At 34.6% G+C, this 26,048-nt stretch overlaps 1 protein-coding gene across 1 annotated transcript; it reads left to right on the forward strand.

Moving 5' to 3' along the window:
• The first annotated feature begins 449 nt into the window (after positions 1-449).
• LOC124994935 (UDP-glucuronosyltransferase 2B15-like) lies at positions 450-20,954 on the forward strand. The gene is made up of 6 exons (XM_047567276.1): positions 450-1,202; positions 2,547-2,695; positions 11,984-12,115; positions 13,995-14,082; positions 14,965-15,184; positions 20,456-20,954. The coding sequence occupies exons 1-6, from the start codon at positions 479-481 to the stop codon at positions 20,733-20,735; spliced, it is 1,593 nt and encodes a 530-aa protein (XP_047423232.1). The 5' UTR covers positions 450-478; the 3' UTR covers positions 20,736-20,954.
• The last annotated feature ends 5,094 nt before the right edge of the window (positions 20,955-26,048 follow it).

Genomic DNA, 26,048 nt, shown 5'->3' on the forward strand with positions numbered 1-26,048 from the left:
CATTGAATTGTACACTTTAAATTGGTGAATCATATGGTATCTGTATATATAACCAAAATTTAAAAATTACCCTTGAATCAGGTCATCTAAGAAATGCTGAGTCTGTTGTTTTATCATTTGATGTCTGGCTCAATGTAAAAGAGATACACAGAGGAGTTTCTCTCAATTGCCTCGGTGCTGGCTATCACTCTTAAACACAGTACATAAGACAGGCACTGTGTATTTGAGATCTTTAAATCTCAGCTGGAAAACAGCACTTACAAAAGTAAAAGAGATATCAAGCAAACTTTCATAACCTTAAGGGACTCTAGCTTGTTTCCCTGTCATCCACATGATCAGCCTGTTCACACTATACCTGTACTTTGAAGTGCAGGAGTTATACTTTAACTTTTGATTGATTGATCCTGAGATATATAAGCCTGAGAAACCGAAGACAGGAAGAGTTGCTACTGTAAAAGAAGCATTGCATCGCCCCAAGATGTCTATGAAGTGGACTCCAGTTCTTCTGCTGATACAACTGATGTGTCACTTTAACTCTGGAATCTGCGGGAAAGTGCTGGTGTGGCCCACAGAATACAGCCATTGGATCAATATAAAGACAATCCTGGATGAACTTCTCCAGAGAGGTCATGAGGTGACTGTTTTGACATCATCAGCTTCCATCCTTATTAATCCCAACACAACATCTGCTATTAATTTTGAAGTTTACCCTTCATCTATGAATAAACAACAGTTGGAACGACGTTTCTTAGGATGGATCCAGGAGTGGATTCAAGTGAGTCCAAAAGATACATTTTGGAAATTTCATTCAGTAGTGCAAAAAGTGTTTAGGGGATATTCTGATACAATTGAACATTTCTGCAAAGAAGTAGTTTTCAACAAGAAAGTTATGATGAAACTACGTGAATCAAAATTTGATGTCATTCTTGCAGATGCAATTGGTCCCTGTGGTGAACTGCTGGCTGAGCTACTTAAAGTGCCATTCGTATACACTCTCCGCTTCAGTCTTGGCTACACATATGAAAAATACAGTGGTGGACTTATAGTCCCTCCTTCCTATGTGCCTATTGTTATGTCAGAACATACTGATCAAATGACATTCATGGAGAGGGTTAAAAACATAATGTATATGCTTTATTTTGATTTTTGGTTCGAAACATTTAATGTGAAGAAATGGAATCAGTTTTACAGTGAAGTTCTAGGTAAGTTGGTACTTTAATTCTTACTGTGAAATCCTAAATTCTCTGTGCCTTTGAAGCTGAGCTTGCATGAACATAAAATCAATAAATTTTCTCTAAGTAAAATGATGTGATGAAAACATAAAATGAACAAGTAGTCTCACCAATAAAAAATGGCCCTTACATTAGAGGGCCAGTTACTCATTCATAATGCTCCAGGAAATAATAACCTGCAAATTGAACCATTGAAGCTTTCTCTGAGCAATTACATATGTATTTTACTATTCTTTTGTTCTTTAAGGACAGTCATTATTAATCTTACTAAAGTTTTAATGATAATAGATACAATGATGTACATTGTGTAATGATGAACATTAATGATATACATTAATAACATACACATGTATTACTAGCACAACAATATATATGTGCCATGGGGAAAATTGTTTACTTTTGTATAACTTTGTTTAGAAATTAAAATATTTATTTGCATTACCATGAAGATTCCTTCACAGTGAAGTAAAGTGTCTCTATCCCAGAAACAGAAAGCTATAAATTGAACTACCTCATACTTCCACATTCCTTTGATAAAAACAAACAAATCATGTCTTAAGGCCTAAAACCTTGGTGTAGACTAGAATCACATCATCTTAGTATATATTTTTAAGGACTACATTTACCATTAAATGAACTAAATTAAGCATAAGAACAAATCTTTGTTTTAATAATTTTGAAAACTTTCTGGATGTTACTTTCGAATATATATAGTTTACCAACTGAATATTATTAACCTCTTAATATGAGGCAAATGCAGTAGTGGCATAGGAATTCAGCCAACTCACTGAATCATTATAGTTCACTTGTAGAATCCAAGGATCAAGGGAATGGTTTGCTAAATTGTGAGTATTAGACTGAGTACTCCTAGAAAAGATGTCTCTTCAGTTAGGGGAGCACTAATTGGTTACTGAATTCACAAAGATTCTAAAACTTTAGGTTACTCTTGCAGTTTTAGAGAGAAAATAAAATAAAATGCATGTTTACTTCAATGTTGGCTTAGATTAGTAATTTTTTGTGATCATAAATATACTGATAGAATATTAGACAGTACCCACACAATTAGTTTATATATATATTAATATGTAAAACATATTCATTATAGTATGAAAAAGCATACACTATATAACCTATCAATTGTAGTATGCAAACACCCCCCCACACACACATGCACTTTAAACATCTTGCCTACACTAATCCAACTGATTTCAATGAAATTATATGAGGCATTCAAAATACAATTACTTCATTTTGTTTCCTTTCCTTTTCTTTCCTTGTTTTTTTTTTTCCTGTTCTTTCCTCTTCTTCATTCAGGGCGACCCACTACAATATATGAGACAATGGGGAAAGCTGATTTTTGGCTCATTCGAACTTATTGGGATGTAGAATTCCCTCGTCCATTCTTACCAAATTTTGACTTTGTTGGGGGACTCCACTGTACACCTGCCAAACCCCTCCCTAAGGTAAATCCATTCCTGTTTATTTTATTTTGTTCAATTGACACTTGTGGTAGAAATAACTCTGCATTACTAATTCAGAGTGTTTGACTCAGAGATATGAGAAGCAAGATGAAGGTTCTGCCAATTATAGAACCAGGCATTTCTATGCCACCACACATATTAGCATTTCATTATTGTCACAGAAGAAAATAGGCCATCTGGCATCCTTTGAGAATAGTCAGGTAAATTAAAGCCTCTTTATGTAAGTCATAAGAAAGAATCAATCATTTATTCAAATAATATGTATTAAGCGACTGTCATATACTAGAGGTAAGTGCTGGATATACAGAGATATAAAGTTGACAGTTTCTGCATCATCCAGACCTTATATTCTAGCTGGGTAGAGAGACTGTAACAAGTAATAAATTTTTGTGTGTTATCATAAGGAAAGTACACAATGCTAAGGAAACCGACAGCAAAGATCATGAAAAGCATCCTAGAATCCTGGATAACTAAATTGAGTTCTGAAGAATGCACGGGATACGAAGAGGGGTTGAGGGAGAGAGGAAGACACAAAAAGAAACATATAGAACAGTAAGGGCAGTTCCCAAGAACTTCAAGAGTCATTTAGCAAAAGCAGGCTGAGCAAAGAGCAGATGATACTGGAGACGTAAGTGAAAGTCAGATAATTAGTAGGGTTTCTAAAAATATCTATTAAGTGTGTTTGGTAGTCAATGAAAGGGTTAAGTATAAGAGAGATGTGAATAAAGTTTCTTATTTGGAAAATCTCACAGTGCAGTCACCAAGTTGGATTACAGAGGGACAAGACAATGCAAAGAGGAAACATTCAGAAAGTTGTTGCAAGAGTTCAGACAACAAATGAGGTAGAACATGGATGAGATTGTTCTTACATGTGACTATGCTTATTCATCTATTAATAATCCAACTTCACATTGTGTTATGTGGAAAACATAGGTAATACTGATATACGATGTCCCTGGTACAAACATAGGATCCATGGTAATATTAACTATTGTAATTATTTCCTTTTGTTTCTATAAAATAATTTTTCCTTCTAAATAACCGAACTTTGTTATCTACTTTTAAAGATCCTAACTATACCAAAAAGGTAGGATTAATACTTGAAAATAGTAGTATATGGGTGTTTTTCCAGGTTAATCATTTAGCCTACCCTAAACACTGTCCTGTAGATGAATTTGGATTATATTCAACTTGAGAGAAAGAAACTCACAATATGCCTGAAATAAGCTACCATAGAACTTCTCTTGAAAATGTAACCAGTCCAGGTCTGGTATAGTAGCTCTATTACCAATAATATTAATTAGCTAATATGTGCCAGGTACAGTAGATATAATTCCACATATAACAGAAAATAGTTTTCTGAAAGATCAACACTGTATTCTCAAGCAAAATCCTAGAGAACAGATATTCACTTACAGGCAGACATGTGAGTTTTGGCAATTAAATGAGCAAGTAGAATTGCTAAATTTGTATTGTGAGGGTTAAAGTTCTTCACAACCATCTTGCTTAAAAGGAATCGCCTTTCTCAGTGATATAAATGTGTGGCCTTCACTTGTCTTCACTCCAGCATTTGAATAATTACTCACCTGAGGACCCAGACTATTACATCCTAGACCATGATAAGGATGTTGAGCTTAAGAGAGTTTTCTGTCATATGCCAATCTTAGAGGACACGTCAGGAAAACTCCCTGGGGAAACTTGGGTTTCAACATCACAGCTTCCCAACAGAATGAGCACAGAAAATATGTACTGCATACATAATGATGACCTAAGTGTTCTTGCCATTTATTTCTGAGTACAGCCTTTAGTTTACAATCACACACACAAAAAAAAAGGTCATAAAATAGGATAACATTTGTAGGAGGGAACAGAATATAAAACATTTCAAATGAATACCATACTTAGAAAGCAAACATTACTTGCTATACTGTTAGGTGATCTCTAAAGAGTGCCTTTTTCCTTCCTTCTTGAAGGCACCTATATATTGAAATCTTACTCAAGCCTCATATTCAATAGACTTATTTTGTTGTTTGTGGTAAGTTCCACACAGTACAAACAGAAAACCAAAGTTAGTGAAAGTTCTGACTAAAAACTGAGACAGAGTTAGTATAAATTTTAAGCAATTATGCCTTGATCTTGAGAGATTTTCCCCATTCTCAATAGGGGAAAGCAACCAGGGAAAGGAGAGCAGAAAGAGGAGGAGGGCAACAAGAAGGACAGATAGAAGTGCGATCATGATAAGTAGTAATAGTAGCAGGCATTATTTAATGTATAAATAAGATTTGAGCACAGGTCAATATTAGAAACTCTGTTTTCTCGATCTTTATTATAGAGTAATGCTCTCCAAAATTACTTGCTTTTCCATTAATGATTAGATTCTCAGACAATTTCTGTGTTGTTTAAGGAGATATAACACATTTGTCAAAATGCCCAAAAGCCAAATATATCAATACTATTAAAAATGCAAGTAGCTTTGGGCTTCATAGTATTATCAATGAAAATTATACAAACAAAAAATCAAATGAATGTAATCTGTGTACATGGCAGTTACTTATAGAATACACATTGGCAAAAATTTGAATGTCATATATTAAGGAATGATTTTTAAACTCATTCTGGTACATACCACACCATTACAATTATGAGATTTGCTGTTACATATTCTACATGCACACAATATAACAATACAATTTGGTCAGTATCACTTCCCAGAAATTCCCCTTCTCTCCCCACCTCCCACCCATTGGTCCCTTTCTCAACTGATCTCCCTTTGATTTTCATGAGATCCACCCACATCTTTCTTTTTCCTTTTTCCTCTCTAACTTTCAACTATGAGAGAAAACATATAACTCTTGACCTTCTGAGTTTGACTTATTTCATTTAACATGATAGTCTCTAGTTCCATCCATTTTTGTGCAAATGACATAATTTCATTATTTTATTCTGACTGAATAAAACTCAATTGTGAATATATACCACATTTTCTTTATTCAGTCATACATTGGCAGACACCTAGGTTGGTTCCATAGTTTGGCTATTATGAATTATACTTCTATAAACATGGGTATTCATGTATCACTGTAATAAGATGACTTTAATTCTTCAGGATAAATACTAAGAAGTGTTATTGTTGGGTCATATGATGGTTCCATGCATAGCCTTTTGAAGAATTTCCATAGTGGTTGTACTAGTTGACAATCACACCAACAGTGTAAAAGTGTTCTTGTTTCTCCACATTCTCCTCAGCATTTATTATTCTTTTTATGATGACTACTATTCTGACTGTTATGAGATGAAATCTCGGTATAGTCTTGATTTCCCTAATTTCTAATTATGTTGGACATTTTTCATACTTTTGTTGGATAATTGTATTTATGCCTCTGAGAAGCATCTGTTTAATTCATTTTCCCATTTATTGAGTTGTTTGATTTTTTTTGGTGTAAAAAATTTTGAATTCTTTATATATTCTAGATATTAATTCTTCATCAGATGGTAACTAGTAAAGATTTTCTGCCATTCTGTAAGTTCTATCTTCACAATTCTAATTGTTTCCTTTGCTGTGAAGAAATTTTTAAATTTGATTCTTGTGCAGGGTGAGAGATGAGGGTCTAGTTTCATTCTTCTACAGTTTTCCATTGTTCATTAAAAAGGCAATCTTTTCTCTAATGTATGTTTTTGGCACCTTTGTCAAGGATCAGATGACTGTAGCTGTGTGGGTTTGTCTCTGTATCTTCTATACTACCAGACAATGTGTCTGTTTTTATGCCAGTACCATGCAGTTTTTGTTACTATAGCTCTGTAATATAATTTGAAATCAGATATTGTGATGCATCCAGCATTGCTTTTTGGGTTTAGAATTGCTTTTGTTATTCTAGGTTTTTTATTCTTCCAAATGAATCTTAGGACTGATTTTTTTTTAATAGTTCTGTGAACAATGTCATTGGTATTTTCATGTGAATTGCATTGAATCTATATATTGCTTTGGATAGTTGGCAATTTTCACAATATTAATTCTACCTCTCCATGAGCATGAAAGTTCTTTCCATCTTTTTGTGTGTCTTCTTTAATTTCTTTCTTCAATTGTAGAGATTTTTCAACTCTTTGGTTAGATTTATTCCTAGTGATTTTTTTGTATGTTTTTTGAGGCTCTAGTGAATGGAATCATTCTGTCTTTTTGTTTTTTTTTCTTTTCCTCAGTAGATTCATTGTATATTGGAAAACTATTGATTTTTGTATGTTGATTTTGTAATCAGTTACTCTGTCAAATTTGTTTATTAGCTCTAGCAGTCTTTTGGTGAAATTCTTTGAATCTTCTATAAATGGAATCATATCATCTACAAACTATATTTTCACTTCTTCCTTTCCTATTTTTATATCTTTTATTTCTTTCTCTTTCCTAATTGCTCTTCTACTTGTTTTGGAATTGGTTTATTCTTCTTTTACAAGGACCTTAAAATGAATAATTAGCTTTTATATGTGGAATCTTTTTTTGATTTTATTATACAGGCATTCATAGCTATAAACTTTCATCTTAGAACTTTCTTCATACTGTCCCAGAGGTTATGATATATTGTATTACTATTCTCATTTGAGTCTAGAATTTTAAAATTTCTCCCTTGATTTCCTGTGAAATCCATTTTTTCATTCAATAGAGAGTGTTCAATCTCCATGTTTACATAGTTTTTGTATGGTTTTGTCATGTTGGTTTCCAATTTCATCCTATTATGATCTGACAGGATATAATGAATTATACCAATTGTTTTGTATTTAAGGAAGTTTGCTTTGTGACCTTACATATAGTCTTTTTTGTAGAAGATTCCATGAGATGCTGAGAAGAAAGTGTATTCAGATGTTATTGAATGAAATATTCTATAGATTTCTGTAAGTCCATTTGACTTACAATATTTTTCAGGTCCAAAGAGTTTTTACTGATTTTGTGTCTGGATGACCTATCTTACAATGAGACAACTGTGTTGAAATCACCCAGTAATTTGTACTTAAGTCTATCTGAGGTTTCATTCTGAGTAATGTCTCTTTTATGTAACTAGTTCCACCCATGTTTGTGACCTAAATATTTATAATTGCTACTTTTTTGTTGTTGTTGAATTATTCCTTTTACCTATATGAAGGGACCATCTTTGACTCTTCTGATTAATTTTTGTTTGAAGTCTGCTTTGCTATATATGAGAGTAGCTAACCCTGCTTGTTTTCTGGATCCATTTGCATTACGTATCAATTTTTATCCTTTTGCTTTCAGCGTGTGGCTGTTTGTACCTATAATATGTCTCTTTTACAAACAACATATCATTGGGTCTTGTTTTATAATTCATCCTGCCAGATGATATATTTTAATTGGAGAATTGAGACCATTTATATTCAATGTCATTACAAAGAGATGTTTATTATTTCCTGTCAGTTTGATGTATTTATGTTTAATTTGGTCCTGTTTCTCATTTTCTTCGCTACTCGTCAAGTCAGATTTGTTCATTTGTGAACTCCAGGGTTTGTTTTTCATTTCTTCTGTGTGAAATATTTCATTAAGTAAGTTCTGTAGTGCTGTTTTAGTTGTTCTGTATTCTTTTAGTTGGTGCTTGTCATGGAAGGTTTTTATTTCATACTTGATTTTGAAGGATAATTTTGTTGCATATAGCAGTCTTGGGTGACAGTTATTTTATTTCAGAACTTGGAACATATTATTCCAAGATCTCCTTTTAGAGTTTGTGCTGAGAAATGAGAAGAGATTGTGATGTCTTGCCTCTAAATGTGACCTGACAGCTCTCTCTTAAGGCCCTAAAAGTTCTATCCTTGTTCTCTTGTTCTCTGTGTTAGGCATTTCGATTACAACATACTGTGGAAATGTTCTTTTCTGATCCTGTGTATTTGGGGTTCTGTATCTGATATATACCCCTGTGTCTGGATATCCATTTCATTTCAAAGTTTGGAAAAATTTCTGTTATTATTTCCCTAAAGAGGTTATCAGTTTCTCTGGGTCTACTTCTCATAACCCTCCTCAATTCCAAGGATTCTTAAATTTGATTTCTTAATGTTGTCACAGCATTTTTGTGTATTCTGGTCATGGTTACTTATTTTATTTACTCTACTACTGTCTGAATGTTCAAGGCTGGCCACTTTTTCTTTTATATCTCAGATTCCACCCTTATCATTGTCTACTGTCTTATAGAGACTTTTCATTGAAAATTTGATTTATTTTGGTTCTCATTTCCAAGATTTGTTGTTCTTTGTTGGGACTAATGACACGTTAACTAACTCAGGCTGACTCCTTACTCCCTGGCGAGTGAGCAAGATCAAGACTCAAAGGCGGTTTCAAAGGTTCATGACGATAAACCGGACCACCATCAGTGATTGGTTAACAACAGTTCCGCTAACGTGATCAGCTGTGCTTGCCATATAGTCCTATGGGACTCTCGCCTGCATGAACCCCCAATGCCTTGCTGACCTTTAAGCTGATTGGTTCCCACTTAGCGCCCAACCTACATAAAAGCTGTGGGATTTCCTCAATAAACGAGTTTCTGCTGTGACGGGTCTCCCTGATGCGTCTGATTGTCCTCTGCCTGGAGGGACTGGGAGCGGGCGATCAGTCGGCCCTACCTATCCTGATCTGACCTTGTTGGGGAGTGTCCCCTTCCCTTGCCGCTGGTCGAGAAGGGCATGGGGGCTTAAGACCCCTACAGTTCTTTTTCAATATTTTTATTTCATTAAATTTTCCATTTATATTCTGTAATGACTTCCTTAATTCATTCAATTGTTTTTCTGTGATCATTTTTATAATGACTTTTTGAATTATCTGATTTTTTTAAAAATTTCAATATCTTTGGGGTCAGTTGTTGGTGAATTATGAACATTAGGTGGCTTCATGTTACCTTGTTTTTACATATTTCTTGTAGTCCTGAGTTGGGTTTTATGCATCTGTTAGGAGGGATTTCTCTACCACTCTTTTTAGGATATGACCTTTACTTTCCAAAGTGTCCTAGAGTGATCTGAATTGAGATCCCTATAGGTGTGGTGTTCACAAACTTTACATTAATTCTCTCTGTTTTTGCTGTGGCAGTGGATTTCCATAGGTGGAAGCCATGAACCCAACCCCAGCTGTTTCTTCTTGAGGACTTATCATTAATTTGGGTTTTTATCTCTTCTATTCTTTGTATTAAAGTATAGTTAGAGATTGAGTGTCACTAATTTGAGTGTGAAGCAAGGTGAACTATATTGTTGTTGAATTTAGTTTAGCAATCAACTTCTCTAACCTGTGAACTTATAGTGTCAGATTTCCACCTACTCAGAGAATAGGGGAAAATAAACAATAGCAACAACTGATACAAACAATATATAGCATTAAAATAAATACCTGGATTCTATTATGACTACTTCAATGTTAATTGCTGTAAAAAAACAGAAATGGTTGGGTCAGCAATTGCCAACAACAACAACAAAAAGAAACAAGTGCACAAGTATAAACTAGATCTGGCATTAAAACAAGAAACAGGTGTCAACTTTGTCATCCACAGAGGTAATAATTACAACAGTGTTAATGGTGGGAGCAGCAGTTATACACACCAGTTAGTTCTAAAAGATGATAAAAATACAGTTAATTAAGATGAAATAAAATGTGATAGGAAGGTAGAAAAAGACTTTGCAGTTTTAAAAAGTGAACAGAGAGAATGCAGAAGAGTTGTAGTAGGTGACATTTATAAGGATGGAGGAGAAAAATAGGAGAAACAAAGGGAGAGAGAGAGAATAAAATTTAGCTATCAGCAGGAGAAGAAAAGAGAGAGACACAAACGAATAAAAACAATACAAAGCAAGACAAAAATATACAAATCAAAAAACCCTAATCCTCAAAAGACAAGGCAAGGTAAAATAACTACATTTTTAAAAAATTAAAAATGCTAAGAATAAGACAAATAAAGAAATGTGTATGTCAGTACTGAAAGAACACACACACACACACACACACACACACAGAAAGAATAAGAAAAAGTAAAATTATTCTTAATGATAAATGAAGTAATCATTTCCACTGAGGTGGTCATGTAGTCACCAAGAATGGATAATGGATAACTGACTATGCCCAACTGTCTTTCTCTCCATTTCTTCTTGAGCTTTACTGAGAACAAGAGCAAGGGCTGGGTTTTATTATCCCCTACCTCTTTTTTGTGTTTTTTTTGTGTTTCCCTCTGAGCTGCCAGTTGGAGTGGCCCAATACTATAACTGTTTGGAATAAGTCTCAACCTCCCTTCTTACTGGTATGACATAGGATGGATCAGGAAGAACTGCCAGTTGGAGCTTTGCCTGCAGAGATCAGATCTATTAACTTCCAGGGTGGGGTTGCCGCAATGTTCTATGAAGGGGGTTCTGATGGATGAGGCTTAGGTCTAATCAGACCTCAGGGGCTTTGTTGGGTGTCTGCTCTTATGGACACACCCCTAGGGACTGGCTATTCTCTGTAGGGAGTCTGAATTTCAGGAACCTCCCAAGAATTCTTCTCATTTGGGAGGGGAGCTGAACCTCCACACATTCTGCTGTCCACCAGCTCAGCTATCCCAGGGTTAATCCCTGCGTGTTTCCATACTTGCCTGTTCAGATTCTCAATCCACTTTAGCTGGTCACACGAGCCACCAGAATCAAAGTTTTGAAAAGCAAGTTGTGCTCCCCCTTTTCTTTTCTGACTTGAATCCCTGGGGTAAAAATCTCTGTGCCTTTTTCACTCTCATTTATCTAGGTACACACTAGGCCACACAGTAGGCATTGTGGCAGTTTGCTCTGATCCCTCAGTTCTGACCGCAGCAGCCGCAGCATGGCCACTTCAAGATGTCTCCACCTCCTCTCTCCCCAGCCAGTAAAGACACAGCACTTTTCAATCACCAGTGCACAGTGCAGCCTCTGGATCTGCTCAGTTCAGGCTGCTTTTCTGATCTCATGTTTTTCTCATTCCAAATATGTGTTTCTCTGTTTTTCCTTCCTCTGTGGTAGACAGCACCATCCCTACTGCTGCCACCACTTCCACAAACAGTTTGGTTCCAACATAGTCTTCTTTGTTTAATGAACCCAAACTTCTGAGTCTCTAAGACACGCTGACTCTCCAGTGTTGAAATTTAGTGAAATTCTTCTTTCACCCACCTCACTAAGAAGTAGTACTCCCACTGCTTATATTTTGATCCTTGGGGCAGCTAGGAAGGCAGTCTTCCTCTAATGTGCCATGTTGAATCCCTTCTCAATTGCTCTTTTTTGATGATGCAAATTTTTTATTTACAGGAAATGGAAGACTTTGTACAGAGTTCTGGAGAAAATGGTATTGTGGTGTTTTCTCTGGGATCGATGGTCAGTAACATACCAGAAGAGAAAGCCAATGAGATTGCATTTGCCCTTGCACAGATTCCACAAAAAGTAAGATAAAGTGCCCTCTTAGTGGACAAGTATGAGAAGTCTGTTAAACTCTATAAAGTTTTTGATTAATGAAACATCCTTTCTAAACATAACCTATCATAATCCCTCTAACTCATCTCAGAAATCTTATTTTAAAGAAAAATATGTATAGTACTTCTAAAACAGTAGAGAATGCTTAATTCATGTTAACATTAATATTATGATCATAAAGAATATATTTAACCAGTACATTGTGAAATTTGAACTGTAAGGTTATCACAGGCAGATACACAGATACCACATTCTTCCCTGCCTCTTCTTCCTTTTCCTTTCAGGATCCTGAGAGTACTATATACACTGCAAATTTTAACAGAAAGCAATAAAAAAGTAACTCATAACTGGACCACCAAAATAATGTTAAGCAGGTATTGAAAAAGATTGAATTTTATCATGATTTTAGATATCCCACACAATCCCTTGTTCCTTGCTGACCCTAATTTAAGAATAGGCTTCTTGCCATCATATTCCACCTCATCTCTAGCCCAGAGCAATGGAGTCAGCCAAACATGGACTGAGCCTCTGAAATTGTGAGTTCAAAATAATCTCCATTAAAAAAAATAGCACAAGTTTCTTTAATGAACTGTTCCTGGAGTTTTGAGGAGAAAGGCTATCCAGAGTGGAACAAGACTGAAACCCTGAGTCCAAATTCCTATTGAGTCATGTGTATTTGCAGAAAAAGAAAAACTGGTTTGCACTAGTGCACAGGATCCTGACACTGTCTGAAGAAGGAAAATATTAGAGAAAGGGTAGAGAATAGTCCTGCCCTTCAAGTGGACTGTGTGCATTATAAAATGTGTTCCAAAGGACAGTGCTTCTAAAACATCAGATTAACACTTTCTAAGTAGAAAGAAGAAAATATCAGGAAGAGTCAAGCATAAGCAAGCCTGGCATGGGCTGAAATTCAGAAGCTTCTAGCTCCATAAAGTGCTTTAACACCACATTTTCCAACATGTAGAATACTCTTGTGGTCCTTGTGCTTCCTATCTGATAAAGGTTTGTAGTTTCTTATCTGATACAGGTTTCTCCTAATCACCCAAGTACCTTTTTTTCCTGCAGACTTAACGTTACATTTTACTTACATTTCATATAGAAGTTAAACAATTAAAAAGTATACTCCAGTTCATGAAGAATGCTTTTAATTTCCAAAGTCAGCTCCTCATCTTGGTCCTAGGCATAAAAATATTTTGGATCTATAGGAGACTACCACAAAGACTTTGTAGTGCATCATTAAATGATAACATACAATTTTTTAAAAATCCAGCAACATCACAATTGTGTACTTTATTTCAACGTCCATGTAATTATTTACAAGTTGCCAACAGACTCTTCATTTTAAAACTTAAAGAATTTCCAAATCTACCAATATTGATAGAAGTGTTGGTTAAGGTCCACAAGTGCCCGTGAAACGTTTCTTGTAGGTAGTGCTTAACAAATTGCAATCTAAAACAAGTTACACGTATTTCCTAGTTAGACTTCATTTATTTCTCTCAAGTAGCTGACTGCATTGGTTTGCTTTTGTGTATAAAAAATATGGCAAACTGAAATAAGTACCTTAAAGAACTAATGAATTTATGTACTTGCTATCCAGTCTATGTCACTCAAAAGAGATAAACACGATGATAGTAAATTTGGAAAATGAAAGTTAGGATAAAATACATAAAACAAAATAAATATGTACTTTTACTTTAGATTTTAGGAATTCTCATTACTTCAAATCGTTTATACTCATTTCCTTTTGTGATAAATGTTGAACTAGATGATCTCTTAAATTTTTAGATTTCAAACATGGTATAACTTTAAACTTTAAATCATAGAATAAGGTACTTTCTTTACCAAACAGGTCATATGGAGATTTCAAGGCAAGAAGCCAGATAAATTAGGACCCAACACTCGGCTATACGAATGGATCCCCCAGAATGACCTTCTTGGTAAGACTCTGAGATAAGTCCTGAAAACACAAGTTCAGTCAATCTGGATACTTACAGTTCAACAGGAAACATTTTACTGAATATTTTTACTTAACAAAATCAAACACAGTGTTCAAATTCTTTTTATTTATTTTCCAGACCCAGGGATGGTTTGAAAAAGCAAATTAAAAAAATCCCTGCAATTGTATTATACACAGTCTTTATACGCACAATCCAAGTTATCTCCATTTCTGGTACAATTACTCTGCAAGATTTTTCAATCAGTTCTTGGATTGTCTGTCTTGTTCTACAACTTTCACTTATTCTTTTGCCTCCTGCAGGAATATTTCAAATATCACTCAAAAATAACAGCCAGGAATTTTTTTTTCTTTATTAACAGTGACTATTTTCTATAGAAATGAATGCACAATCTTCTTTATGAAGCGATAACACACTTCATAATGGAACATAGTCTGTCTTTTCTCTGATTTTATTACCATACATCTTACTTCTTGCTGCTTGGGACATGCTACATAGCAAACAGTGATTTCAGTTGTTTTAAATGAGAAAATGTTCTAACATGTCCTTCATGAATTTATTTTTCATTAGTACATGTTAATTCTTGTACTCAAAAATGTCCTACTTTGTCCACCTGTCAATCTTGTTTTCATTTTTCAAATCTCAAGTCATAAATCTCCTCTTTTGTGTAGTTTTCACTTGGCACACCAGTGAACTTAGGTGCTTCTTCCTCTGAGATAGATGAAAAAAAATCAATGCAAGTCATGGTTACAATAATCTGTTATCTAAAATGCACGACTCCCTTTAATGTCTTATAATACACATTTCTCATTTCATTTCTAAGGATTCTAATTAATAATTTTGCTGACATTCACTCAATCCTAGGTCATCCAAAAACAAAAGTTTTTATAACTCATGGTGGAACCAACGGTATCTATGAGGCAATCTACCATGGGATCCCAATGGTGGGCATTCCTTTGTTTGCGGATCAACCTGATAATATTGCTCATATGGAGGCCAAGGGAGCAGCTATTAGATTGGACCTCAGTACACTGTCAAGTGAAGATCTTCTCAAGGCCTTGAGGATGGTCTTTAATGACCCTTCGTGAGTACAACTTTGACATTGGGTAGTATTCATAGAATGAATATGAGTTTTAGCCCATTTTGAAGAGGGTAACTTGGAAAGAATTTAAAAGATTTAACCCATGTTAAATCTTATTTATTTTCAACCAGTTTAACCAGTATCATTTCAGAGTTGTAGACAACTTCAAATATAATAAGTATTTCAAAGTTGAATTGATCTTGAGATACATAGGCAAATGATTACTATGTCATTTCTATACATACACAAAATGTTTGGCATATATAACTATTTGCAAAAAGGATGTAATTTTTAAATATGACAAGATCTACACAAGAAAGAAAGATGAACTTATAGAAATATGACAAAATGTCTTAAATCCATATCTAAAATTTCTGCAAACATAAATCATTTTACTCAAAAATTATTTTATCAGTATCATTAACAGATTTAATTGATGATGTATAACACACAGCATATACCATTTATCTATTTAAAGTGTGTTTTCATAGTTATGCAACTCTTAAATACTATAATTTTTGGAAATTTTATCACATCAAAAGGAATGTGATAAAGCACTGAAGTCATTTCCTATTTCCTCCCAGCCCAGGCAGACACCACTTACTTTTTGTCTCTATAGATCATCCTATTCTAAATATTTCATATAAATAGATGGTACAAATTATTGTCTTCTTTAGTGGATTTAATTCACTAGCATAGTGTTGTCAGTTTCATTATGTTTTGCCATGTGTCAGACTTCATTGCTTTTATTGCTGAATAACATTCTGTGGTTGGATATATTCAAAGTTATCAATTCATCAGTTGATGGAAGTTTTTGTTGTTTTCAATTTGATTATTATGAACAATGTATATATTTTTGTATGAACTTATGTATTCATTTTTTTTCTAGTAAGTCCTAGTAGTAGAACTACTGGGTCATAGGGTAATTTTATATGTATTAAGATCTGCCAAACTATTTTCCAAAGTAGTTGTGAATTTTTTTGCAACATGCAAGAAACACAAGAGAGTTCCAATCTTTACATGTCATTGTTAGCATTTATTATTGCCTGTTTCTTTTATTATAGCCATCCTGGTGAATAATATTGTAGCTCACTGTGATCTTGACTTACATTTCCATTATAGCTAAACAGCATCGTTTTATGTCCTTATAGGTCATTCACTTGTCTTCTTGAAAGAAATGTCAGTTTCAGATCTTTGCTCATTTTTAATCAGATTATTTATATTCCAGTTATTGATTAAAACATTTCTCCATATTTTATGAATATGTCCCATCAGATATAAGATTTGCAAATATTTTTCTCCTCTTCTTCCTCCTCCTCTGCTGATCCCTTTCTCTTGTGTAATACTCTTCCTGTTATTTTTATATCACTCCCCCAACCAGATTCCACATATGACTGAAAACATGCAGTATTTGTCTTTCTGATTTTTTACTCACTTCGCTTAGTATTGGAATTTCTAGTTCCATCTATTTTCCTACATAATTCCTTTATGACTTAATTTCCTTTATGGTTCAGTATTACTCTGATGTGTGTGTGTATGTGTGTGTGAGTGTGTGTGTATGATATCACATTTTCTTTATCCATTCATCTGTTGATGGAAACCTGGGCTGATTCTATAATTTGTGAATCGTTTCATGAAGAGTGGCATGAAGATATGCAGGTATCTCTACAGTAGGATAAGTTTAATTCCTTTCAGTATATACCCAGCAGTGGTATACCTTCGTTAGAAGGTAGTTCTCTGTTTAGTTTTTTCAGGAAATTCCACACTAATTTCTATTTTAGCAACACTACTTCCAATGTCCACCAACAGTATAGAAATGTCCCTTTTACCCTGCATCCTTTGCCAGCAATTATTGTTATTTTGATTCCTTTTGATAGTCATTCAGACTGGGCTGAGATGGAAGCTCAGTGTAGTCTCAATTTGCACTTTCTTGTAGGCTAAAAATGTTGATCATTTTTTCACGTATTGTATTAGTCAGATTTTTGTTGCTGTGACCAAAATACCTGACAAGAAGAACTTAACTTAGAGGAGGAAAATATTATTTTGGATCATGGTTGCAGAGGTTCAGTCTATAGTCAGTCAACAGTTTCTCTGGGCCTGAGATGAGGTAGAAAATCACAGAAGAACATCATGGCAGAGGAAAAGTACTCAGCTGATGGCAACCAGGAATCAGAGAGAGGGAGTGATGAGGATCCAGAGATAAAAATATAATCCCCTAATTCACACCCCTAATGTTCTACTTCCTCAAACCACACCCTGGCTACAGTTACCACCAAGTAATACATTCAATTTCATCCAAAGGGATTAATCCACTGATGAGTTTATAAATCTCATCATTTAATTATTTCACTTCTGAACATTCCTGCAATGCCACATGAGCTATTGGGGGATATCTTGTATCCAAACCATAACATGTCTGTTCAATTCATTTGCCCATTTATTGATTGGTTTATTTGGAGAATATTTTCATATAAACCTTTTGAATTCCTTATATAATTTGAATATTAATCCTGTCAGAAGAGGAGAGGGCAAAGTTTTTATCTTATTCTGTAGGCTGCCTCTTACTGAGCTGATTGTTTTCTTCACTATGCAGAAGCATTTTAATTTGGTGCAGTCACATTTGTTGATACTTCCTATAACTTTCAGAATTATGGGAGTCCTATTCAGGAAGTCATTGCCTGTGCCTATGTCTTGAAGTGCTTCTCTGTAGTTTCAAAGTTTCAGGCCTCATACTCAGGTTATCGATCCATTTTGTGTTCATTCTTGTACAGAATCAGAGTTAGTAATCAATATGCAATCTTCAACTTGCGGATATTCAGTTTTACCAGCACCATCTTTAGAAAAGAATAGTTTTTCTTCAACATATATTTTTGGCACCTTTCTCAAGAATCAGATGGCTACAGCTGAATGGGTTTATTTCTTTGGACTCTATTGTATCATGTTGGTTCGTGTCTGTTTTTGTACCCATACTATGTTATTTGTGTTACTATGGCTCTGTAGTTTATTTTGAAATTGGATATTGTGATAATTCCAGCATTTATCATTTTGCTCAGAATTGCTTTGACTATTTGTACTTCCATATGAATTTTATGATTCTAATTCTTAGTTCTGTGAAGTATTCCATTGATATTTTGACAGGGATTTTATCAAATCTGTAAATTGGTTTCATTCAGATGGTCATTTCAACACTATTCATTCTGCTGATTCATAAACCAATTCTAGTATCTTCTTTCTTCAATATTCTATAATTTTCATAGCAGAAGACATTCACCTCTTGGATTAGGTTTATTCCTAGTGATTTTCTTTGAAGTTATTGTTAAAGAAATTGTTTTTTCTGATCTCTTTATCGCTGAATTTGCTATTTGTGTATTAGAAAAGCTATTGAGTTTTGTGTGATGATTTGTATCCTGTTACTTTTCTGAATTTGTATTTCATTATCAGTTCTAAGTCTTCTAGTGGATTCTTTAGGATCTTCTAAGTGGCAGATCACATAACCTACAAATTCTATATCATGATACAATTAGTGGGTATGTTGGTGTTCTCACTTCACCATCCCTTCAAGTTAATTGTGACATTTTCAGCTGATTACTTAGGATATGTGTATTTTTCTTAAGCTTTTGGAAGCTTATTATGGAAAATATAATGTATTTTAAATTATTAAGAAATACATTTAAAGCAACACATAATAACAGAAGAAATGCTTAGGGCTGCTATGTTAATATGGTCAGGAAAAACACCTCTGAGGGGTGACATGAGGGTCAAGATCTCAACCATGGACTATTAGCAAGTCTTGTGGTGTTGCAGGAAAAGATGCCTAAGGAAAGACCCAAGAACATTCAAAGTATGAGTGTGCCAAGGGGAGAACACGTTTGGTGACGTGGGAACAGGAAGAAAGCACATGTGCCTAAAGCACTAAATTTAGGAATGGAATCACCATATGATTCACTTATCCCACCCCTCAGTATATATTCAAAAATTTAAAATCAGTATACTACAGGGATACAACCACATTGATGTTTATAGCAGCTCAGTTCACACTGGCCAAGCTATGAAATCAAGTTAGGTGCCCTTCAACAGATGAATGTATAAAGAAAATGTGGTGTACATACACAGTGGAGTATTAGTCATAAAGGATGAAATCATGGCATTTGCCAGTAAATAGATGGAACTAGAGACTATCATGCCAAGTGAAACAAGCCAGTCTCAAAAAGTCAAAGGTCAAAAGTTTTCTCTAATATGTGCAAGCTAATCAAAAATAACCAGGGGTGGGTGGTGAGTGGGAGGGAAAAAAAACAAAGAAGAGAGAATTGTATCAAAATAGAGGAAAGATTAATAGATTAAACAAGGAGGATTGAGGAGGAGGTGGGAGGGACAGAAAAGGAAAAGAGTGGAATGAATCTGACCAACTTTTTATATGTACATACATGATTACATCACAGTGAATCCCAATACCAAGTATATACAAAAAACTTAAAAACAACTATAAATAAATTGCAGAAAGATCAGTAGAGTAGAGAGAGTGAAGCAAGGGTAGGAAATGGGGAGTGGAGAGTACTGGGGGCTGAATTAGAGTAAATTATATTCCATGCTTTTGTGATTATGTTAAAAGGAATCCTAATGTTATATACAACTAAAAAATCAATAAAAATAAAGAAGACAAATATGCATAGACAGAATGAGCAAGGGAAAATGATATCAGAAAATATGGCCAGGGTCTAACCCATCAGAATCCTCTAGTACAAGAACAGACTTGGATTTTATTCTACTTGTGATGAGAAGTCAAATGAAAATTTTGAGCAGGATAGCTTCATAATTGTTTGTATATATTTTAATAATACCATTCTGGCTACCTAGTGGAAAAGAGACAGTAGAGGATAGAAACAAAGAGGAGAAACAGAGAGAATGGTTAGGAGGCACTGCACCACCATGATACGATTCCTCGTTAAAAGCTTCAAGGTAATCTTTCACAAATTGTATGCCTTCTCTTGCACTTATTGGACTCAGATTGGTTCATAACTATTTCCTCTGATGGAAAGGATTTTACTCACTTTCCTGAAATTTCATGATCACTTTTGAAATATTTATACATCAGAACATTCCAATTAAAACCATACATTATATGGTGACAAAATAAAAATACACCATATGAGGGTTAGTCTATGATATTTATTTTTAAATTGTCCATATGGCATTTGTGAAAAACTCTCTTTGACTTCATATGCTCAGACAAATTAGCTTACTTTCAATATTGATACTTTTATGTTTCACCTTTAGATATAAAGAGAATGCTATGAGATTATCACGAATTCACCATGATCGGCCAGTGAAGCCTCTGGACCGAGCTGTCTTCTGGATAGAGTTTGTCATGCGCCACAAAGGAGCTAAACACCTCCGGGTTGCTGCCCATGACCTCTCCTGGTTCCAGTACTACTCTCTAGATGTGATTGGGTTCCTGCTGGCCTGTGTAGCAACTGTGATATTCATCATCACTAAATGTTGTCTGTTATGTTGCCAGAAGTTTGCTAAAACAGGAAAGAAGAAAAAAAGGGAGTAATTGTATCTAGGCCTGAAGGTGGAAGTCCTGATAGAAGGCTCCTCCAGTTAACTCTCACAAGAGGAGATTGTCTTGCCAGGCTACTTATTGTAACAACTTTTCACAAATCACTTTGTCAAGTCAAATTTTGTCTTCATGAAATTCACTCTCTGTGTAAAAGGTAGAAATATTTCAGTTCAAGGAAACACTATTGGAGAAAATAAAATTAAACCACATGTATTTATATTGCCATTTATGATTCTAATTTTGTAGCTTTAACCTCTCTGAAGAAAGACTTCACTAATTAGAGTGTTGTGACAAGATTTGCCCTTCCATGGGTTTTCAGGAAACCCATAGTGTTGCTTACCTTTCGTTGTATATCCAGTCTCAGCATCCCTTCTTCCCTAAAAGATGTGGGAAGGCAAAGTCATTTGTCAGTGGATTAGAAATGGAATGATGCCTACCTGCTTTTTCTTATCAAACTGAAATATGTGGGAAACATTTAGTTTCATGAGCTCATTCACTTTCACTCTTAGCCTTTCAAAGTTTCACCTATATGTTATTTTTATTCCTGCATTTACATGTGTGTTTATGTGTGTGTGTGTGTGTGAATGTATGTATATATGTATGAATATATACATACATATTTTTTATATATTATGGGTGGCATAGGGAGAGAGTGAAAATTGAAAAAATGAGACTATATATATATAGTCTTCTGATTCTACTTCACTTTGGATGTGGTTGAGTTCTTGCTGGTCGATGATATTCATAGGCCTGTGATATTCATCCCAACTAAATGTTGTCTGCTTTGTTTCCAATTTTCTAACACTGAAAAGTGCTATATACATATCTCCATTTTTTTCCAAAGCAAGACACAATGTTGCTGAGCTACCTTACAGATATGTTGTAAAATTCAATTTGTGGGAGAGTTTGAAATAATGCTTATCATTCCATATGCCCTACTTTACAAAAACTAGTTTAATTTTTTTTTCTTTCTACACCAACCTGTTGCCTTATTCCTCTCATATCACTGACAGGGAAACAAATATTTTGATTGAAAAATAGCATAATCATCATTTTCCCTTAAGCCTACACATATTCTAACTGAACATAATGATTAAAAATGCATAGAATACAAAATTACATAAATCCAGGAGAATATGTAAATCAAACATGATATGCCAGTCCTCCATTGAGGTACACATAAGAAAAGTCCTTTGTGATTACAGTGTCCCACTTGAGAAATATCTAGTCATCCTTTGGGTATAAGATTATCATCCAAAATATCACATGAAATATTTACCATTGTAAGATAAGAACTTATTTTAAAGATAATTCAAACTTACTTTTGTAAGATAGAGGAATTTCCCATACAACTCATCTAAAAATTGACGAAATTTTTAAAAGAAGCTAATACAGTACCTTGTGAATAATACTATAGTCATGCACATGAGCCTAAATTAAATATCATCAAATATATATTGCAACAGATGCAACAAGAAAGGTTTTGTATACATTTTATAGTAGTATGTACTAGAAGTCATTAATCAAAATTACAAAGAGTGGGATGAAAGAGCAATTGATAAATGTAAAGTCACCCAAAACAATTAAAAGATGACAAAATTCACTGACACTTAGAAAATAAAAATTAGCATAAACACAATAAATTGTATTCCAAGAGAAGATATTAAATCTATCAGAATCTGAGGAAAAATTTTTGAGGGAATATATTGTGAAATAAATATTTCAAAGAAAATTGGAACACATTGTTTGACCTTGCAATTCTACAATGAGGAATGTTCCATGCTGACATGCTCCTCATAAACATGTTTATGTGTGGAAAGTTTTCTCTGGAACTTCAATGGTTAGCAGCAATTAACATAGCTCTAAGAACACTGTAAGCCATACAGACATTACAGAGAGGATAGATTGCAGGCAATATGGTTGAATGTTCTACTAGTCATATGGTTTTATTAAAAATTCCGGAAAACTTAAGAAAAAACACTCCTTTTTGGAACACAATCAAATATATGTAAACTTGAACAAACAAATAAGAAACAGTCTGAACAAATACACAGAGTTCTGAAGAAAGAATCTTTAGGGCCTGTACTTCTGCAGTGTTTAAACTTTCAGAATGCTATTTTCATGAATTAATTATGTGACTTAAAAAGTAGAGCAGTAGCTGGATAAAGCCAGCTTGAGGAACAGTGAGACACTAAGCATCTTAGTGAGAACCTGTCTCTAAATAAAATACAAAGTAGGGCTAGGGATGTGGCTCAGTCATCGAGAGTCCTGAGTTCAATCCCTGGTCGCTAGCCCCACTAAAAAAATGTGTAGTAGTAAAATGGACATTGAGATTCAAAAATATAACTGTAAGATTCAGCAACTTATTGTCCATATATTTGTACCATTCAGAATACTTAATGGAGCAGTAATCTGGCAAACTATCTCTGATTCATTTGCAGGCTGTTATTGAGACTTACACTTCATATTTAAAATATCAATGAATAGATCTATAATTTATGTTATTAAATTTTCAGGTTGTGCCTATCTCAACTCGCACTATCTTTATGATGTAATTTTGGATTTAATGTCAACACTTAAATATATTTCATAGTAGCATAGGGCCTTCTGCTAGCAATTTCAGAAGCTTTTCTTCTGTAGCAATTTGAGACAGGACTACAAACACTGGAACAATGGTGCCATCGAGCCACGGCCCCTCTGGTTGAATTTTGTCGATCTCATTATGGAACTGGCACTGGAAGTCATGCCGTTCCCTTCCAAGGCATTGTTAAACAAGGCACTGAATTCTCTTTGTTTATCTGTCTCTCTCTCTCTCCCTCTGACTTTCTTCATGTCTTTGTCTCTTTCCTCACACTTTCCTCCTCTACTCACTTTGGAGCCCTGAGTTAGAATCAAAGTCCTTTTGATAGATGAGCATTGGGTGGAGAATATAAAAACAAGCCTAGGAAGTCCCAATTGCTTCAGCCCTCAAGCAGATGGACTCTTTTGTTGCCACTCACCAGGCATATGAGGGAATAATCTTCAGTTGATTCAGCTTCAACAATCATAGGTCTGTAAGTACCTGAGAAACCCATTTAAGAACCACTGAGCTCAACTCGGCCAACACCCAGAAGAGTAACAGAAACTATTAAAACAAACATGGATATTCTAAGCCCCTACATTTGGTGATTGATTTTTGTGCAGTGATAGATGACTATATCAATGTTTTTCATATATTTAATCACACACGATGTGATACTATTTCTATTAATATATAAATGTAGGTACATAAATGGAAGACTATGATGTAACGTTTTGAAAATAACTATTACCCAGGACAGACAATCAGTATAGTATGTTGGTAAATATTTTGTATTCTGCACATGGACAGTGTTTCATTATGGTTTACATATTAGGTGTCCCCAAAAAGCTCATGTGTGAGACAATTCAAGGAGACTTAAAGGTAAAATGATCGGGGTTTATGAGAACCTTAACCCATCAGTGAATTAAGCCCCTGATAGGGATTAACTGTGTAGAAGTGGTAGGCAGGTAAGGTGTGAATAGAAAAGGCAGGTCACTGGGGACTTGCCTTTGGGGTATATATTTTGTCCCTGGCAAGTGTTTTCTCTCTCTGTCCCTGATGCAATGTCCTGAGATGCGCTCCTCCATGACACCCTTCCACCATGATGCTCTGCCTTGCCTGGGACCCAGAGCAATAGAACCTGCCATGTATGAACTGAGAACTTTGACTGTGAGCTCCAAAATAAATTTTTCCTCCTCTAATCGTTCTTGTCAAGTCTTTTGGTCAAAGCAGCAAAAAAGCTGGCTAAGACACATTGTTACTAATCCCTATAAAGCACTACAGAGATTCTGGCATTGTGTGCCTCTGTTCCTTCACCAGAGAAATAGACATGAATGTGATGGTATAATCAATGTCATGGAAATGTGAAAATGGACTATTTAACTTGCAAAAGCACTTAAAAATAATTGCTGTACACAACAAAATCAGATGGCACTATTACAGTACTAATGGTTAAAACAATTTCCATCACGATTTAGACTTCACATAACTATCAAATATATTTTAAATGGCACATGTTTAACATTAATGATAGTTTTGGCTATTTGTCTTTCACCTCTTTTGTTAGATTGATTCTCAAGTATTTTTTTTTTTTGAGGCTATTGTGAATGGAATGGTTTTCCTAATTTCTCTTTCAGAGGACTAATCACTTATGAATAGAAATGCATTAGATTTATACATAGTGATTTTATACGCTGCCAATTTGCCGAATTCATTTATTAGTTCTAGAAGTTTTCTAGTGGAGTTTTTTGGATCCCCTAAATATAGAATCATGTTAATGGCAAATAGTGACAACTTGAATTCTTTTTTCCTATTCATACACCTTTAATTTCTTTGGCCTGATTGTTCTGGTTAGTGTTTAAGAAACCTCAAATAGCCAAAACGATCCTGAGCAGGAAAAGTGAAGCAGGAGGTATCACAATACCAGACATTAAACTATACTACAGAGCAATAGTAACAAAAACAGCATGGTATTGGCACCAAAATAGACAGGCAGACCAATGGTACAGAATAGAAGAAACAGAGACAAATTCACATAAATATAGTTATCTCATACTAGACAAAGGAGCCAAAAACATGGAATGGAGAAAAGATATCCTCTTCAACAAATGGTGTTGGGAAAACTGGAAATCCATATGCAGTAAAATGAAATTAAACCTCTATCTCCCACCCTGCACCAAACTCAACTCAAAATGCATCAAGGACTTAGGAATTAGACCAGAGACCTTGTACCAAATAGAGGTCAAAGTAGGCCCAAATCTTCATCATGTTGGCTTAGGATTAGACTTCCTTAACAAGATTCTGAAAGCATAAGAAATCAAAGCAAGAATCAATAAATGGAATGGACTCAATCTAAAAAGCTTTTTCTCAGCAAGGGACATGATTAATAATGTGAAAAGAGAGCATACAGAGTAGGAGAAAATCTTTTCCACATGTACTTCAGATAGAGCACTCATCTCCAAAATTTATAAAGAACTTAAAAAACTTTACACCAAAAATACAAAGAACTCAATAAATAAATAGGGCAAGGAACTGAATAGACACTTTACAGAAGAAGACATAGAGGTGACTATTAAGTATATGAAAAAGTGTTCAACATCTCTAGTAATTAGAGAAATGCAAATTAAAACAACTCTAAGATTTCATATTACTCCAATTAGAATGGGTATTATCAAGAACACAAACAATAATAGATGTTGGCATGGATGTGGGGAAAAAGGCACACTTTGACATTGCTGGTGGAGTTG

This window comes from Sciurus carolinensis, chromosome 10 (assembly GCF_902686445.1).
Source record: "Sciurus carolinensis chromosome 10, mSciCar1.2, whole genome shotgun sequence".
Classification (NCBI taxonomy): Eukaryota; Metazoa; Chordata; class Mammalia; order Rodentia; family Sciuridae; genus Sciurus; species Sciurus carolinensis.